The following is a 17,403-nucleotide window of genomic DNA, read 5'->3' as shown; positions in this document are numbered from 1 at the left end:
GTAGAGCTCTGCAGCCTGTACTTGTCACCTTAAAACAAAACAAAATCTCCTTATAACTGGGGCGACTGTCCATCCCAGTTTGCTTGGGACAGCGCTGGTTTAGTACTGTTTTCCCAGGATAGTAATTATCAGCATCTGTCACTCTCAGAAGTTTAGACAATAAGTCACATGGTTATTCTACCTGAAATTCATAATTCTTCAAAAGAGAAAATAGAATCCTAAGGTGATCAAGAGATCTATTTGCTCAGAGTAATCAGAGCTACATAGTTTTGCTTTTTAGGCAATAACAATTTTGAAATTATCAACCATGTACATACTGATTACATGTATAAAAATTCATTTACATTGAATTTATTTATATAATTTGTTGCTTTTTAATGTAATTACTTAGTCCTACAATGGAGAAAGAATTGTTCAAGGAAATTAGTGATGAGCATTAGGGAAAAATGCAGCTAAATTTTGAACATACTATCCTTGGCCATCTCCAAATTTAATAAAACCAGTCTGGAAATTTGCTAAGACCAGTTAAAAAGGTCTTCACAGTGCTTAGCACACTCCTTGTGCACACAAGTGTAAGGAATGCTTGTTGAATAAATAAACATGCTAATTAATTAATCTTTCTGTGCAGGGAATGCCTTTTGTTCTTGAAAGTTCATTTAAATGTTACCTCATTCACATAGCCTATTCTGAATACTTTGTACAGTTACGAAGTATGTTTCTTGACATCAATTTTCTTGACATCAATTTTACTCAATGGTAAATAATAAATTTTTATTTTAATGGTGCATTGATGTGATATGGCGTCCTTGTCGAAGTGGGTCCTGTGTTTTCAAGAATATAAAGAAGCTTTGTTGAGGTATAATTTAGCAGCTTTATAGAGGTACATTAAACTGCACGTACTTAAAGAGTACAATTTGATGAATTTTGATGTATGTGCACACCTGTGAAACCATCACCACAACCAAGATAATAAACATATTTATCACTGCAGAGTTTCCTGATTGCCCCTTGGTAATCCACTTTCTCCCTTCAATTTTCCCATGAAATCACTGATCTATATTTGTCACTATAGGTTAGTTTATATTTTCTGGAGTTTAATTTAAATAAATCATACAGTATGTACTCTCTTTTGCCTGGCTTCTTTCATTCAGAATAATTATTTTGAGATTCATCCATGTTGTTGCATGTATCAATTGGTGGGGTTTTTTTATTACTGAGTGGTCCATTGTATAGATACACCACATTTTATTCACTCACCTGTTGATAGGTATTCTATTTTTTTAAGTTTTTAGCTAATACAAATAAGCTGGTAGGGTCATTTGTGTACAGGTTTTTATATGGACATATGTTTCATTGTTCTCATGTAATGTGGTGGATAGACACTAAGGTTGTCTCCTCATTGTTCATGCTTTGGATAATCCTTCCCTCTTCAGTGTCGGTGAGATCTGTGACTTGCTGCTTTTTGTTTTCAGCTTTATTGGGGTATAATTGACAAATAAATGTGACTTGCTTTTAACCAAAAGATACAGTAAAGGTTATGTATGTGATTACATTATGCAAGATTGTAAACCCATCTTGCTAGGAGAGACTCTGTCTCCTTTGCTGGCTTTTAAAAAGCAGGTGGCCACGTGTGAAGGACCATGTGGCAAGAGCTGAGGGTGGCATCTGGCCAACAGCTAGTGAGTAACTGTGGCCTTCATGCTGACAACCTAATAGGAACTGAATTCTGTGATCTTGGAAATGTATCTTTCTCCAGTGTAAGACCCTAGAGCAGAGTAGCCAGCTAAACTGTGAGGACTCTGAACCACAGAAACTGTGAGATAATCAATGTGTATTGTTTTATACTAAATTTATGGTAATATTGTTATATAGCAGTAGACATGGATACGGGTAAATACCTAGTAGTAGAATGGTTGGATCATATGGCAGGTGTATGTTTAACTTTTTAAGAAACTATCACATTGTTTTCCTCACTGGTTTTGCAATTTTGTATATCCATCAGCAATGTATAAGAGTTCCAGTTGCACTACAACCTTGCCAACACATAGTGTTTTAATGTTAGTCCTCTAGCAGGAGTGTAGTGGTATATAATTGTGAGTTTAATTTTCATTTCCTTAATGAGTAATGTTGAACATCTTTTCATGTGTCTATTTGTCATTCATGCATCTTCTTTGGTGAAGTATCTTTTCAGTTCTTTCACCCATTTTTAAAATGGGTTGTCTTGTTACCATTGAGTTGTAAGAATTCTTCATGCTTTTTGTGTTGTATTTAAGGAATATTTGCCAGAGTAATATTATAATCTTATGAAAGAATTAATAAAAGAATATCATGAAGCATAAAAAAAACCCCAGAGTCTCTAAACCAGTTCCTGCCTTCAGGGAGCTTATAGTCTAGACATATACTGTCTAATACAGTAGCCACATCTTTCTGTTGGAATTGAGATGTGCTATAAGTGTAAAACATACACTGGCTCTTGGAGAGTTCCTATGAAAAAAAATATCTGAATACTTTTGATTATATTTTGATATAATATTTTAGATATATTGGGTAAGATATATTATTAAAATTAATTTCATGCATTTCTACTCATTTAAAAATAATTTATAGAAAACTTAGATTTGACTTGAGGTGGTGAAAACAATACAATATATAGATGATGCATTATAGAACTGTACACCTGAAACCTATATAATTTTATTAACCAATGTCACTCCAATAAGTTCAATTTAAAAAGATTAAAAAAACATTTAAAATAATATGATTGGCTTATATTGTAGAATATGATTCAGTGGATTTGGGCCTAAGATTGTACATTTCTAACAAGCTCCCAGGTGATGCTGCTGCTAGTCTGACCACACTTTGAGTAGCAAGGGTCTAGACTAGAGAGACAAGAAAACACACAAGTAATAACAGTACTGGTGTGATAATTGCAATGACTGGGCAAGAAGAAGGTGTTTAGAAGCTTACTTGTTGTTTTCCACTCTGCAAAACAACCTGTGTTCTGTTAAAGCATTTTTGCACAAACAATTCTGTTCCTTTCATATTAATTTATAAAAGATTAGCATGCTGTATTTAACTACATAAGTATATAGGGTGTCCCAAAAATGTATACACACATTTTGAATAATTATAAGGGCATTGTTTATTAAAATACATTTCACTTTTAAAATTGAGCTATCAGCTGTTAAAGTGTTACATTTTTTGGGAAACACCCTGTATATTTATCTGAATCATGAGCTTATCTCTGCCTTTATTTAAATGATTGTATACTAGAGATGTATCTATTCTATATACAGACGAATAAGGAACATTATAAAGAAGAGCTGAGGGTGGCATCTGGTGACATTAAAGAAGTATAATATTTTATCATAATGGAAAAATACCCAAAAATAAGTCGCTGAATTAGATTCTCTCAATTGTGAGCAAGACTATTTTAAAAATTATAAGTCAAGATAGGAAATATTTTCTAGATGTTGCACAAACAGACTAACCCAAAGAAATAACATTATTTCTGATAGATGATCTATGGCAGAGATTTTCACCCTTTTTCATCTCATGGCACACATAAACTAATTACTAGATTTCTGTGGCACCCCCCAAAATATCCAAGGATATTTTTTTCATTGATTTTTAGAGAGTGGGGGGAAGAGAGGGGTAGAGGGAGAGGGAGAGAGAGATAGACATGAGCTCACATCAACTGGCTGCCTCCCGCAAGCACCCTGTGTTCGGGGGTGGGGTGGGGGGGTGGGGGTGGGTGGGAGTGAGGGATGGGGGTGGCTACAACCCAGGTACGTGTAGGGAATCGAAACTACTATCTAACATATGTAGGAGTTAGACCTAATGCCCATGATTGTACTTTGAATTTGGACCAGGTTTTTGCTTTGCTTTATTTTGGTGTTCTGTTTGTTGCAATATTTTATCTAAATAGAAACAAATACCCTTTGAGGGGAAACAATGTCAAGTTTATTAATTAGATTTCTCTTTGAGAATCTATCATGAAATACTATGCTAGCTTATAATTTAGACTCTAGTATTGTAAGTGTGCCCATATGCAAAAAATAACTGAAAAGTCTAAGATTTGTGAAAATAAAAATACTGTAAAATTTATATACTAAATATTTTCACTGTTAGAAATGTCCTCTAAGGACCAAAGGAATACCTTAAAACTGACAAAGAATACTTTTCTACTTTGTAAGGATTGTTGGGAAGATTTAAAGAGATAATAAATGTAAAGTGCTTACTTAGCAAGAGGCCTGGCATAAGGAAGATAGTATAAGAAAGTAATGTGAGTTTTGTTTTTTGGTTTCTGGTTGCAGTTCTTTAGTAGTTTGAGAACAAGTTATTTTAAAAGCAATGTTTTATAAAAATAATAATGTACAATTTTTTGGGACAAAAGATACTAATTATTCCATAATTTTTAAGAAAGCATACTTCACTGGGGTCTCATCAAAGGTCACACACATTCAGAAGTAGGCTGGGTTAGGAGTCTAGAGACCTGGGTTTTAATTCCAGCCCCACTATTTCTTTACTCTTTCACTTGGGTCAGTCATTTCAAAAAAGAGTTTTACTTGTTGCTTTCCAGTCTGTGTCAGTTTTATTGAGACTGCAATGGAAATGTATGCAAGATCCAAACTAATGCTTTGCCATCAGGTTTCATTTAGCAAAGTTAATATTTGGTCATCAAATACATAGTCAATAGGAAATATTCTTTTATGAAACAGAGTTTCTATAGTCATTGCATTAATTTAAAGGTACTGTATGAAATGAGTTTGGGACTATTATTAAAAAACAATATTTGCAAAGCTTCAAAATTTGGTTATTGTTTAATGTTCATAAAAGGTATATTAGAAACATATCTGAATAAAAATCTTTCCTTTTCCATATTTACTGATGTTCCTAAAATTTTTACATATGTTTTTCTCACTTAGGTTCTTTCCCCTTCAAACCTATTTATAGAAGTGACAATAATACCTCCCCTTTTTCAAGAGTAAACCACAATAAACATCATACTAGGATTTATTGGGGTTCAAGAAAGATATAATCACTTCATTTGCTAGTGATAAGGAGGAACTGAAATAATAAAAAGTAGCCCTGAGACCAGAATAACTTTGTTTCCATGATATTCTACTTAAGTAACAATGCAAACAGGTGCCAAGGAGCTGCAACTCTTTGGCTACACTTTGATGTTGTCAATTCACACTTTAGCCTTCATCTCCAATTTCCCCTTCCTCAATGTACACATACACAAATTCTGGAGTGGCAACATACTGAATCTCTGGGTTACGCTACTGTCCCTACTGTGTGTGTCATCTTGGCCCAAAATGGGATGGATAGGTGTATTATTAACCGTCTTTGCTTGTGTTTAATCTTAGCATTTTGGGATGCAAAGTGCGTGAGAGAGTTAATAGACCTGACATTTAATTCAGGTTTTGCTATCAATCAGCAAGTCACTTTACCTTATAGTCATTCATTCAGTTCATCTTATTTCAGTTAAAAATTCAATCTGCCAGGTTCTGTTCTGGGTGCTGGGGTTGCACAGCTCCTATCCTCAAGTTGCTTACCTTGTGAAGGTAGTGATGTTGGAGGTGGTGACGGACAAAAATATATAAGAAAATAAATATGCAGACCTTGTGAGAACTATGAAGGAAAGAAAACAGTAGCATGGTAGAGTGATGGGGTGGGGTGGTATGTTTCTTGATATAGGGCATCTGACGTTTCTCTAGGTAACTGAAAAATGAAGGGGTTGAACTGGATGCCAGGGGCTGTTGCAGTTTGAGGGACATCTACTTCTTTCACTATGTGTCCTAGAAGGCCCACCCATGCACCTATTCTGCAATAAATGCAAATAGGCTTAAATCAAGTGCTGCATCAATTTTATATCGCCTGATTTTGAAATAACCCACACAAGAGGCAATAACTAAACCTTTTGGAGTAGTTGGTGGTCATTAAAGAGCAAAAGCCCTAAGTTAAAAAAAAAGGAGGGGCTGGGGAGCGCAACCTGAGGCGCCAGGTTGTACTCAGACTCATCCCCAGGGCGCAGAGGGAACACTGACTAAGTCAGCTTGGCGCGCTCGGCGAGCCCCGGGTCCCCTCGGCTCCGAGCGGCGGCGGCGGACCGACAGCGCCGCGGGGCGCGGGGCGCGGGGCGCGGGGCGCGGGGCCCGGGGCCGGGAGCCCGGGGCCCGGGAGGAGGGGCCGCGGGGGGGGGGGGGCGGACTGGCCGCGGCCGGAGGCTCTGCAGGATTTCCGCAGGCCGGGGGCGCCGCGTCGCCCGGAAGCGAGGGCTCCCGCAGCAGACGCCTCGGGACTACCTCGGCAGCCTCGCTTCGCCGGCTGCAGCTGCGGAAGGAAGGACCTAGCGAAGGATGGCCACGCAGCGCCCTGCCACGTGCCGAGTCCAGGTGGCAGAACACCCCAGGTGGGGAGGGAGACGCCGCGGCTCGGCTCGCCGGGGCTGGCTGGGTGCGCGCTGTGTCCAGGGCTCCCCGGGGGGGGGGGGGACCCCTCGGGATGTCACGGGCCGCGCTGCTGGGCTTGCAGGAAAGACCGTGCCGCGCGTTCTCCACCCTGGCTCCCACCAGGGCTGTGTGCTTTTCCTGCTCCGCGCAGAGCCTTCTTCCTTTCCTGCTGAGAGTGGCACCCCTTATTTCAGGGCTTCCGCGTGCATGCCAAATCAACTCCGAACCCCTTCTGTTTTGGGCTTGCCTGCCAGCTGATGGTGCTTCTTAAAGTCCCCTTTCTAAAATATTCATTGAAACAATCACACACAGTCACACACACAGCCCCTCATCCCAACCCCCCAAACAAACAAACAAACGAACACACAAAACCCTTGGTGCCTGCATCTTTTTAAACAAATCATGGAATCTATAATTGTCAGTGAGGGAGTTAATCTGCCGCCAGTACCTAGCTACAGAATAACTAAAGCTTAGTGATAACTGGTGGGCAGTCTTCATTTGAGGGCGTTTTGCAGATCCTTGGTAGAAATATGTAATTCTGACACAGATGTTCTCAGGTTGGCTTCGCTCCCCCTTTGCTGCTTCTGGTTTTTACTTTTTCTCCCTGTTAACTTTTTCCTCTAATATTGAGTCCTCAGGCTCTCCCTATTTCCTGGTATATGATTGTCATGTGACAGTTGAAAGTGGTTTTTCACCCTTAAGCCAACCAACAGTGGGGCTTTAGTTACCAGAAAGAAACGTAAGTTTTGATTATGGAGACAGACTGGCACTGCTTTAGACCACTTGTGAATGTCTTTGGATGTCAGCATGTTCTCTGGAGGTCCTTGCGCAGCATGGTTGCCCTGACACGGTTGAATGAATTAGGACACTGTGTTAAAGACATGCTTCCAACAAAAGTCATGAAGAATTTGTTGCATGAAAATAATCTGGCACCTGGTACATAAAACATATCTATGTGTAAATTTCTTCTGTCTTTCTATTTATATGATTTTTATCATAATGTTCAATATTTCTATAATTACTCTGTGGGGGAGGGAACATGGTGGTAACAAGTACTAAAAGTGAAGAAATGTTTACAAAAGTTTCTCAGAGATTTTTGCTTTTTTTTTTTTTGACTTTTAGTGTTCATTCATGCAACAAGTATTTATTGTTCTGTGCTAGTCACAGAAGAGATCGTAGCAGCAGTCAAGTTTGCTCTCTGTCATTTTCTTGTTTTCATTTGTGCATGCAATATCATTGATAGCTTCAAGCAGTGTTTCAGCCACTTATTCATTTTAGTAGGGGTGACTTAAGTTAAATTTAAATCCACCTAGCTCGTCATATGTTGCAATATGCTGAAAGGAAAAAAAATGTATCAGAGTGCTGAGATCAGATTGTCTTCTTGTGGAACTCCTGTTCTTTCTTCAGATGCCTCTTGAACTTCATAGGACACATGAGCCTCTGAATAAAGGCATTCATCAGGCAAACTTTGCATTTTGGTAAACTTCTTTTCTATTCAAATAGAAATAGAAGCTCTGATATTTTTTTCTGCATCCCAATCTTGCATGCTCCCTGTATGTTAAGGCAACTTCAGATTCCACTGCTCTGGCTTTTCCAGTAGTGGTGTCTCTTTTCTTTTTCTTTCCTTTGGGATTAAGTTTTAAATTATTGGATTATTGTTTTTTTAACAGCTATATTGATACATAATTCACATACCAAACACTTCACTTGTTTAAAGTTTATAATGAAATGATTTTTAGTATATTCACAGGATTGTGCAACTATCACCATAATCAAAGTTAGAACCTTTTTATCACCTCCAAGAGAATCCTGCATGCCCCAGACCTAAGCAGTCACTAATGTACTTTCTGTTGCTTATTCTGTTTCAGATAAATGGAAACATATAATGTGCCATTTTTGTGACTGGTTTCTTTCACTTAATGTATTTTCCAGGTTCACCCATGTTGTAACATGTTATCAGTATGTCATTCCTGTTATGGTTGAATAATATTTACTGTATGGATATACCACTTTTCGTTTATTCATTCCTCAGTTGATGGGTTGTTTCCACCTTTTGTCTCTATGAATAATGATGCTGTATGAATGCATTCTCAATAGGAAATATTTGGATTATTTAAAAGTATATTCAGTAAAGCCTGGAAATCCCACATTTCCTTTCCTCACTAGAGTCTCTGCTTCCTACCCTGTGCTGCCTGCCAATTCTTCCCTTCTTAGAAGTTATCCATTTGGTTTGTATCCTTGTAATATAATTTAATCTAATAGTATATTTTATCCTTATAATATCATTGTTACCATTTTATATAAAAATGGTATTATTATATTCATGTGGGTAGAATTGTATTTGTTTTTCCGTCACTGTTTTTCACTTAATATTTCTCAGAGATTCTGCCATATCACTCCATGTAGATTTAATTCACTGTTTATGGGCCAAGAGTATTTCACAGTATGAATACCATTATTTATTTGACCACTCAACTATTAGAGTGTATATTTAAGTTTCTGATTTTTTCACTCTTAAAAACATATATCTTTGAGTATTTTTGTGATTTGTTCCTTTAAACTCATTCATGGGAATGGAATCAGGGCCAAAGGTAATGAATGTTTAAAATTTTGATTGTTTGTGCCAAATTGCCCTGCAAAAAAAGATGTTTTTAGATTGTCTAATTTTTGTTAGTTTTCAGGAGCTTTTTATTTACATATGTATTTTCTGTATGAATGTATGGATTTTTGGATGTAAACCATTTGTTGTTTTTTATGTATATTATAAAATATTGTTCCCAGTCTAGCACTTTAACTTTGTGATGTCTTTTATATTTTATGCAGTGTAGTGCAGTGTTGAGTGATAGCACCCTTGTCTTGATTCTGCTTTTAATGGGAACGCTTCTAACATTTTGTCATCAAATATGATGTTTGCTGTTTCTGGTAAATAGTCTTTATTAAAGTTAGTAGGGACATTTCCTTCTTTTCCAGCATGTCAAGAGCCTTTTTTTTTTAATTAAAATTTTACTTAAAAAGTCAGGAATGACTATTGAATTTTATAATTTTTGTGTATGCATATTTTGAGAGGATCATGGAGTTATAGAGCTTTCCCCTATCCTGTTGGAATAGTGCATTTAACCAATAGATTTCCTGGTACTATCTTCATATTCTTGGAATAAACTCTTTTGTCACATATACTATAAAACAATGGATGTTGGATTAAATTTACCAATATTTTATTTAGAGTTTTTTAAAACCTATTTTCACAAATGAGAGTAGCCTATAGTTTGCTTTTTGGGGCTCTTCTTAAGTTTTAGCTTTTGGGTAGTATTGGCTTCCTAAAATGAGATGTGAATATTCTGTGGCTTCTATTGTTAGAACCATTTATAAAAACAAAGGGTCATCTTTCTTTAAGGTCCTGACAAAACTTACAACATTTTCTGGGCCTTATTACTGGGATTATCTCTGACCACATTTTCTATTTCTTTTTTCTCTTCTTTTATTTCTCTTCTGTCAATTATTTTTTATAAATTCTTTTTTTAAAAAAAGAGTTTTAACTGATTTTTTAGAAAGAGAGGAAGGGAGAGGGAGAGGGAGAGGAATGCCGATGTGAGAGTGCAACATCGGTAGGCTCTCTCCTGCATGCCCCCCACTGGGCATTGAGCCTGCAACCCTTTACTGAGAATTTAACTGGCAACCTCCGGGTGCATGGGGTGACACCCAACTAGCAGCAAGGGCTCTCTTCTGTCAATTTTTAGAAATATGTGTTTCCCTAGAAAAATCACCCCTTTTTGTAGATTAAACCTTTTAAAAATCTATTTTCAGTCTATGGTTGTCTCTTATTTCTAATATTTATTTTATATGATAAGACTCAGATAAGTTTTTTCTATATTATTGTTTTTAATCAAAGAAAACTGTATTTTTTATTTTATTTTATTTATTTTTTACTAAGTCTGCTGTTTTTCTCCTAGTTCACTGAATTCTCCTTTTATCTTTTTGCTGTTGCTAATCCTTACCCGAGGATATATTTTCCATTGATTTTTTTTTTTTTTTCAGGGAGAGTAGAACGGAGGGAGGGAGGGAGGAAGGAAGACATAGAAAAAGTGAGTGAGAGAGAAACATGGATGTGAAAGAGACACATTGGTTGGTTGCCTCCCACATGTGCCCTATCCAGGGCCAGGGTTGGATCTGCAACCCAGGTATGTGGTCTTGACTGGGAATGGAACCAGGGACCCTTCAGTGTTCACGCCAATGTTCTAACTACTGAACAGTACTGGCAAGGGCTCTCCTTTTATCTTTTAATTCATTATTTCTAATTTCTTTATTGCTTTTTTGCTAGCTTTCCAGGATATAGGCACACTTTAATTATGTTAATTTTTCTTGTTTTCTTAAATTCATTGAAGGCTAGAAAATTTTCTCTGATACCATTATAGCTGCATCTCATAAGTTTTAATATGCAAATCCCTCATTTTTGTTATTTTTCTAAATTATAATTTTGGCTTTAATTTCTACTTTCCCTCATCTTTCCCTTCTATCTCACTGATTTGTTTCTCAACTCTTTATTCTAACTATTCAGCCCATCTACTACTTTTTGTTGTGGTTGTTAATTCTCACCTGAAGATATATTTTCCATTGATTCTTAGAGAGAGTGGAAAAGAGGGAGGGAGGGAAGAAGGGGGGGAGAGAGAGAAACATCAATGTGAGAGAGAGACATCGATTGGTTGCCTCCCACATGAGCCTTGACTGGGGCCAGGGATGGAACCTGCCACCCAGGCTCATTTCCTTGACCGGGAATAGAACCCACAACCCTTTGGTGTGTGGGCTGAGGCTCCAACCACTGAGCACTCCAGCCAGGGCAGCCCATCTACTGTTTTTATTTTTGTCATATGATTTTATTTTCCAAGATCTCTAATATAATTATTGTTTCATTTTTACATTTGAATATTTGATCTAGGGGGAATTTGTTGTGATGGAAGGAGCAAAGTAGGGATTAAAATTCCCTCTCCTCTCCCAATGGCAATTATCCGTACTTTGAAGTGCCATTTTTAACATGTTAAATTCTCAAATATGACTTATAATTATTGCATGCTTATAAAATCCTCATAAAGTGAGAGATAGAACAACTCATATTAAAATTAAGATTTTAAGGGAGGAAAAACTTTTCCTTTACTCTCTTAGGTTTAGGAAGTGGTGCCTGTGAATTAAACTGACAAAAGATAGATTAACAGAAGAAAAGGTTTATTTCACATGCACCTGGGGGCTTCCAGGAACGAAGTGGTTAGTGCTGGGAGATTATATACTATTTTAACAAAGGATGATAAATTGTAAGAAGTGACTAGACAAAAAGAAGGGGTTCGGGCTTCTGGGGATGGTAAGTTGTGGGCAGGTGACTGTATGGGGGAAACTAATGGAAGATGATAAGGCTATTTTAGTGAGGCTTTGTTTGTGCAGACTTGTCAGTGAGGCCTCCTGTGCTGCATCTTCAGCTCTTGTCATGGGAGAGGGAATGAGACAACTTCAGAAGGGGAAATTTATGCCCTGCTTTTAGGTAGATAGAGGGAGGATAAAGAGATCCTCCTATGTTTGCAATTTCTTAATTGACTTCAGCTCAAAATAATCCTCATGGCAAATGATGTATTTTGGAGTGGCATGTTGATTTCCTTCACCATAAAAATACATATTCACAACCGAGTATTCTTAAATTAGTATTAAAAATTCATATTTTCTGTAATGCCGTTACTGGGTATCCTGATGCTGAAGAGAAAACGGAAGCACAGACAGAATAGGAGACTTGCCTGAGGTCATGATGACATACTAAAGATACATGCCATGTCTCCTGCAATTTTAATTCATGCTTCTTTGTAGCTAGCCCGAGGGTCACCCGAGGGTCCTTGGGAGAATCAGTCCTTGTATTGAAATCCATTTCATTCACTGCAGTCACAATTTTGTCCCTCAAGTTCTGTTACTAAAGCTGCTGTTAAGAAAGATCTTAAGTCCAAAGAGCACTCAGACCACCAGATTCAGCAACTTGTATAGTGATAATCTGACCATTTCTGCCTTTAACAATGTGATCCTTGTAGGAGTTCTTATTTTCGGATTGAAAACGCTCACTGTACCCTTTTTGGAGGAATACTTTAAGTCACTACATGTGAAGAGATGGAGTCTTGCTGGTGACTAGCCCAGTGTGGTGAAGATACAGCTACTCCCCCAATTATAGCCATACTGCTTCATTATTAGAGGATTAGAAAAACATTGCACACATCAGTTCTTCCCATTCTTAGAGAAAAATACTTTCCTTGTTTCCTTTTATAGCTTCTGCATTTGAATTTCAAAGGCAGGAATGCTGTACGGTAAGCCTCTTGGTGGTGGAGTGTTTATAGTAAGGCATGAACAGGCTGCCTTCCTAGGGTAGTCTGGGAAAATAATGCCAAACTTAATAACTCAAAATCATTCATTAAAACATGGTTTAAGAGACTAATTCTAACAGTGCTGTTAGTACTTCATCTTGTTTGTGTTTGTAGGTCTTACCAGAGCAAATTAATAAGGATTCAAGTTCAGCAGAACTTGAATTTTGTCCGTATGTGATTTTCTCAGGCAGAAATAACAGCTGCTGTTGAGGCTAGTGGAGTCATGTAAGCCAGAAAACCTTTCCTCTTTCCCATGCCTAATTGGTCACTGATTCCTATGGATTCGACTTTCTTAAAATTAATTTAATTTTCACCCTTCTCTATCTCTACCACCGAGCGCCCTCAGCATTTCTCGGTAGGTTTACCACAGTGGCCTCCCATTGGACTTCTTTGCTTCTGCCTTGCCTTCCCATGCCCTATCTTCCGCACACTTCCCACTGAGCTTTGTCAACTGTGAAACTGATACCACTTCATTCTTAAACATCTGTTCACATCCATTTTCTGTGTGTTAAAAGCTAGGTTCCTCAACGTGGCATATAGGGCCAGTTAAGATCCAGGGCTTGATTACCACCACCCTCCTCTCCGACTTTTCTCTTTCGATGTATTTGAAACCCAAATTATAATTTTCTGAATGCCGCATGCTGGGCCTTTTAATTCCACTTGCCTAGAATACTTCACAACATCTCGCTTGTCTGACGCCATCCTTTACACCTCATTTTAGCTGCTGCCTCTTTGGGAGCCTTCCCTAGCTTACTCCCCGCAGTTCTGGATCTAGCTTCACCCTCATTCTCACCAAGTAGGGGCTAAATAGCTTCTCTCTGCTCCCGTAGAACTGCCTTTGTCTGGCCTATCACTTCATTGTCATGCTGCGTTGTACTTTTTAGCTTACCCATCTTCCTCTTCTGACACTTTTATATTCCTAGAGGCCAGCTATTATTTTTATTTTTATTTTTTTAAATATATATCTTTATTGATTTCAGAGAGAGGAAGGGAGAGGGAGAGAGAGAGAGAAACATAATGATGAGAGTCATTGATCGGCTGCCTCCCGCATGCCCCCCACTGGGGATCGAGCCCGCAACCCGGGCACGTGCCCTGACCGGGAATCGAACCGCAGTCTCCTGGATCCTAGGTTGATGCTCAACCACTGAGCCACACCCAGAGGCCAACTATTATTAATCTCCTTTTTAAGTAGAGCATAAGTAAATGCTTATTAAAAAACATTACTTTGAAATAATTTAAGACTTACAGAAAAGTCAAATATATTAAAAAATTACTGTATACTCTTCCCCCAGATATTCCAAATACATTATTCCATATTTGCTTTATTGTTTTCTCTCTCTTTTTATGTTATATTTTTCTAAACAGTTTGAGATTAAGTTGAAGGCATGATGCCTCTTTAACCTTACATGCTAGAGTGTGTTTCCCAGAAACGAGAACATTTTCTGACAGAACCAGAATACAGTCATCAAAATCAGGAAATTAGCATTGATACAACATTACCTATCGGCAGACCTCAAGTGCTACCAGTTATCCCACTAATGTCCTTTATAGCAAAAAATAGTAATATATATTTTTTCTTGGTCAGGGTTCAATCGAGGACACATGTTGCATTTAGTGTTTTTAAAAATATATCTTTTATTTTCGGGTGCAGGCAGTTCCTCAGTCTTTCTTTGAATTTCATGACCAGTTATTTTATTGAATATCCCTGAATTTGGGTTGCAGGAAAAAGTTGTGAAAATCTTTGAAATGGACCAAAGATTATGGGGTGTCTCCAAGGAGAAACCAGGATGTTGCCTGGCATACCTGTCTTTCAGGTTATCTGATTTCTGTGTGGCTCTGAGCCTTTCATTATCATCAAGCGCTTTTATAGACTGTAGATCATAGAAAATTGATAGCTCCCTGGCCAGTTTAGCTCAGTGGTTAGAGCATCAACCTGTGGACCAAAGGGCCTTGGGTTCGATTCCCTGTCAAGGGCATGTACCTCGGTTGCAGGTTTGATTCCTGGCCCCAGTTGGGGCGTGAGGCAACCAATCGATGTGTTTCTCTCACTTCGATGTTTCTCTCTCTCTCCCTCCCTTCCATTCTTTCTAGAAATCAATGAAAAAAATGTCCTTGGGTGAGGATTTAAAATAAGAAAACTGATAGCAATGCAAATGAGTCTTGTCCATAGAAACTGCAAATTATGCCTGGTGCAATGCAGTGATTGTTGCTATTAACCAATTTTAGTAGTTTTTGTGTTTACTTATAAATTCATTTCAACATTCCTTATTTGGTTATATGAGTAATACTTTGGATTCTCCTTCTAACAGGTTATAATATTTTACTGGTTTTGTCATTAGTTAATGAGATAAAAAATTTTTAACACATGTTTATTTTATACCTGTGTAATTGTCATGATTATACTTAAAATTTTTTTTTTCTTTAACAGAGTTTATCTAATATTTCTTCATAATTAGATTCACTTTATCCGTTTTGGTAAGAACACTACAAAAAAGTAATTTTGTTTTCTCAGTACATCATACCAGGAGGCACATGATGTCTATTTGCCCCAGTACCAATGCTGTTAACTGGGGTCACTTGGTTAAGGAGACATTTGCCTGGTTTTTCCACTGTAAAGTTACTATTTTTTTCTGTAATTATTAAGTATCTTTTGGTGAAATACTTTAAGGATATGTTAATATTCTGTTTCATATGAAACTTTCAATTTACTGGTTATCATCCATTGATGATCCTTGGCTGAATCAATTATTACTACTATGATGGTCACCAAATGATGATTTTCTAGTTTTTTTTTCCAAATTATTTGTCATTCTAGTGTAAGGAAGTGTTTTTCCTTTTCTTCCAGTTATTTATGTTAGCATGGACACATCTATTTCTCTTTCATTCTGTGGGCTATAATATGTTACCTTTATTAATATGTTGATGATGGAATTGTTTCAGATCTGGGCAGTGGGATCCTCTGTATGGGCTCCTGTGTCCTGGCATGTTACGGTCGTTGTTTCAGCATTTCCTTACTTTCTGGCACATCAAGATGTGCCAGGTTTGCATCTACAAAAGAACATCCAAACTTAGAGAAAAGTTTAATAAGAGTTTACTTAACCTTTGAAATATTTTGTGTGCTTAGCTATACTCTTATGCCACTTAGGAGGTTACAATATTTTTTATTCCTGGGGTTTTTAAGGAAGTATGTCAGTAAAAGTTTTTGCTTTTTTATTTTTTAGGGCAAATTAATGATGGTAGGTATATAAAACATGTTTGAATGTGTGTATATTATGGATTTTTCTATTATGTGGATATTCTGACATATTCTACTCTTGTTTTCAGATTGCTGAAGCTAAAGGAAATGTTTAACTCTAAGTTTGGATCCATTCCCAAGTTTTATGTTCGAGCACCAGGACGGGTCAACATAATAGGTATTTCAAAAGTTTCTTCTTTAATTTTTTCCCTCCTTTGGTAAGATCCAAATTTTTGTTAATACATTATTTTCTTATTTTTTCCCCCCAGGAGAACTGAAAAAATAGAATATTTCCCATGTATCTTAGTTTTTGCATAAGGAACCACACTATACTTTCATCTTTCCCAGTCAATGTTATTAATGTTAATTTTGCTCATTCACGTAAAAAAAATTATAAATTTGTTGAAACTAGTTATTAGTATTGTTTCATGAAAGATGAAATTATTTTTCTGTGCTGCAGGTTAAATTTTTAGACTGTGGTGAGTAATTTTGATGATTTTACATTTACTCATTAGAAGTAAATACTTGGAAACCCTATAATTCCTCACTTTTAATAGTGTGGTGACCTGAAGAATGATTCATTTAAAAAATGTTTTTTATAAGAGGCTATTGAGCCAAGCTGACAACATGTACCAGGGAGCAAGGTCACAGATGCTCTGGAGAGGAAGTTTTGCAGTTTCTTTTATGTATTTGAGATTAAGGAGGGAAAATAAGAAAGATTACATGAAGGTGAGAGAAAGCAATTCAGGGACTGGAGTACAGGATAGTTAAACTCACGCTTTAGAAGGAGGGTCCTGAAAGGGGGCATTTCAAAGGTGTCTTAACCTAGATGCACAGAAACAAAGGACAGGGCTCACTTTAGCCAAAGATAAGCCTTTTACCAAAGAAGTTATATACCTGGGACATGACTAACAACCATAGCCTGCCCAGTTAGGAATTTACAATCTGATCACCCAGTGAGGTTACTGTCCATAGAAGCCCTTTTTCTGTCTACAACAGGAAACCTGGGCAGCTCCCTATCCAGTTAGAGTCATATTTAAATACTGTGGCATCATATCCATGTCACCAATATTTCTTGAGCACCTAACATGTGCCATGATGCCATAATGTGCAAAACTGGAACAGTGGCAGTCTTCATGTGATAATGATTCTGTGGAATCTGAGAAAACGTCAGGACTCAAAGGAGGATTGAAAAGAAAACTTTTTAAAATGAAAAATGTAAACATACAAAAAAAAAGTTGGAATAATATAATAAACTCCCATGTACCCAGTGGCTTCAGTTATCATCAACCCAGGCAAACTTATTTTATTTTGAAGCAAATAA

General features: G+C 37.3%; 1 protein-coding gene across 6 annotated transcripts in view; it reads left to right on the top strand.

The window, feature by feature from the left end:
- GALK2 (galactokinase 2) overlaps positions 1-17,403 on the top strand; it is a 123,085-nt gene that overhangs the window by 1,355 nt on the left and 104,327 nt on the right. For 3 of the 6 annotated variants that reach the window (XM_016210127.2, XM_016210128.2, XM_016210129.2), the window contains one exon: positions 16,169-16,257. In XM_016210127.2, coding sequence (XP_016065613.2) covers positions 16,169-16,257 — 89 coding nt within the window. Of the gene's footprint in view, positions 1-6,292; positions 6,419-15,247; positions 16,258-17,403 lie in introns of those variants that run through there. The other 3 variants (XM_016210130.2, XM_016210126.2, XM_087821505.1) reach the window with 3 other exon arrangements.

This window comes from Miniopterus natalensis, chromosome 1 (assembly GCF_054644295.1).
Source record: "Miniopterus natalensis isolate mMinNat1 chromosome 1, mMinNat1.hap1, whole genome shotgun sequence".
Taxonomy (NCBI): Eukaryota; Metazoa; Chordata; class Mammalia; order Chiroptera; family Miniopteridae; genus Miniopterus; species Miniopterus natalensis.
This window is presented reverse-complemented; position numbering and strand designations above follow the sequence as displayed.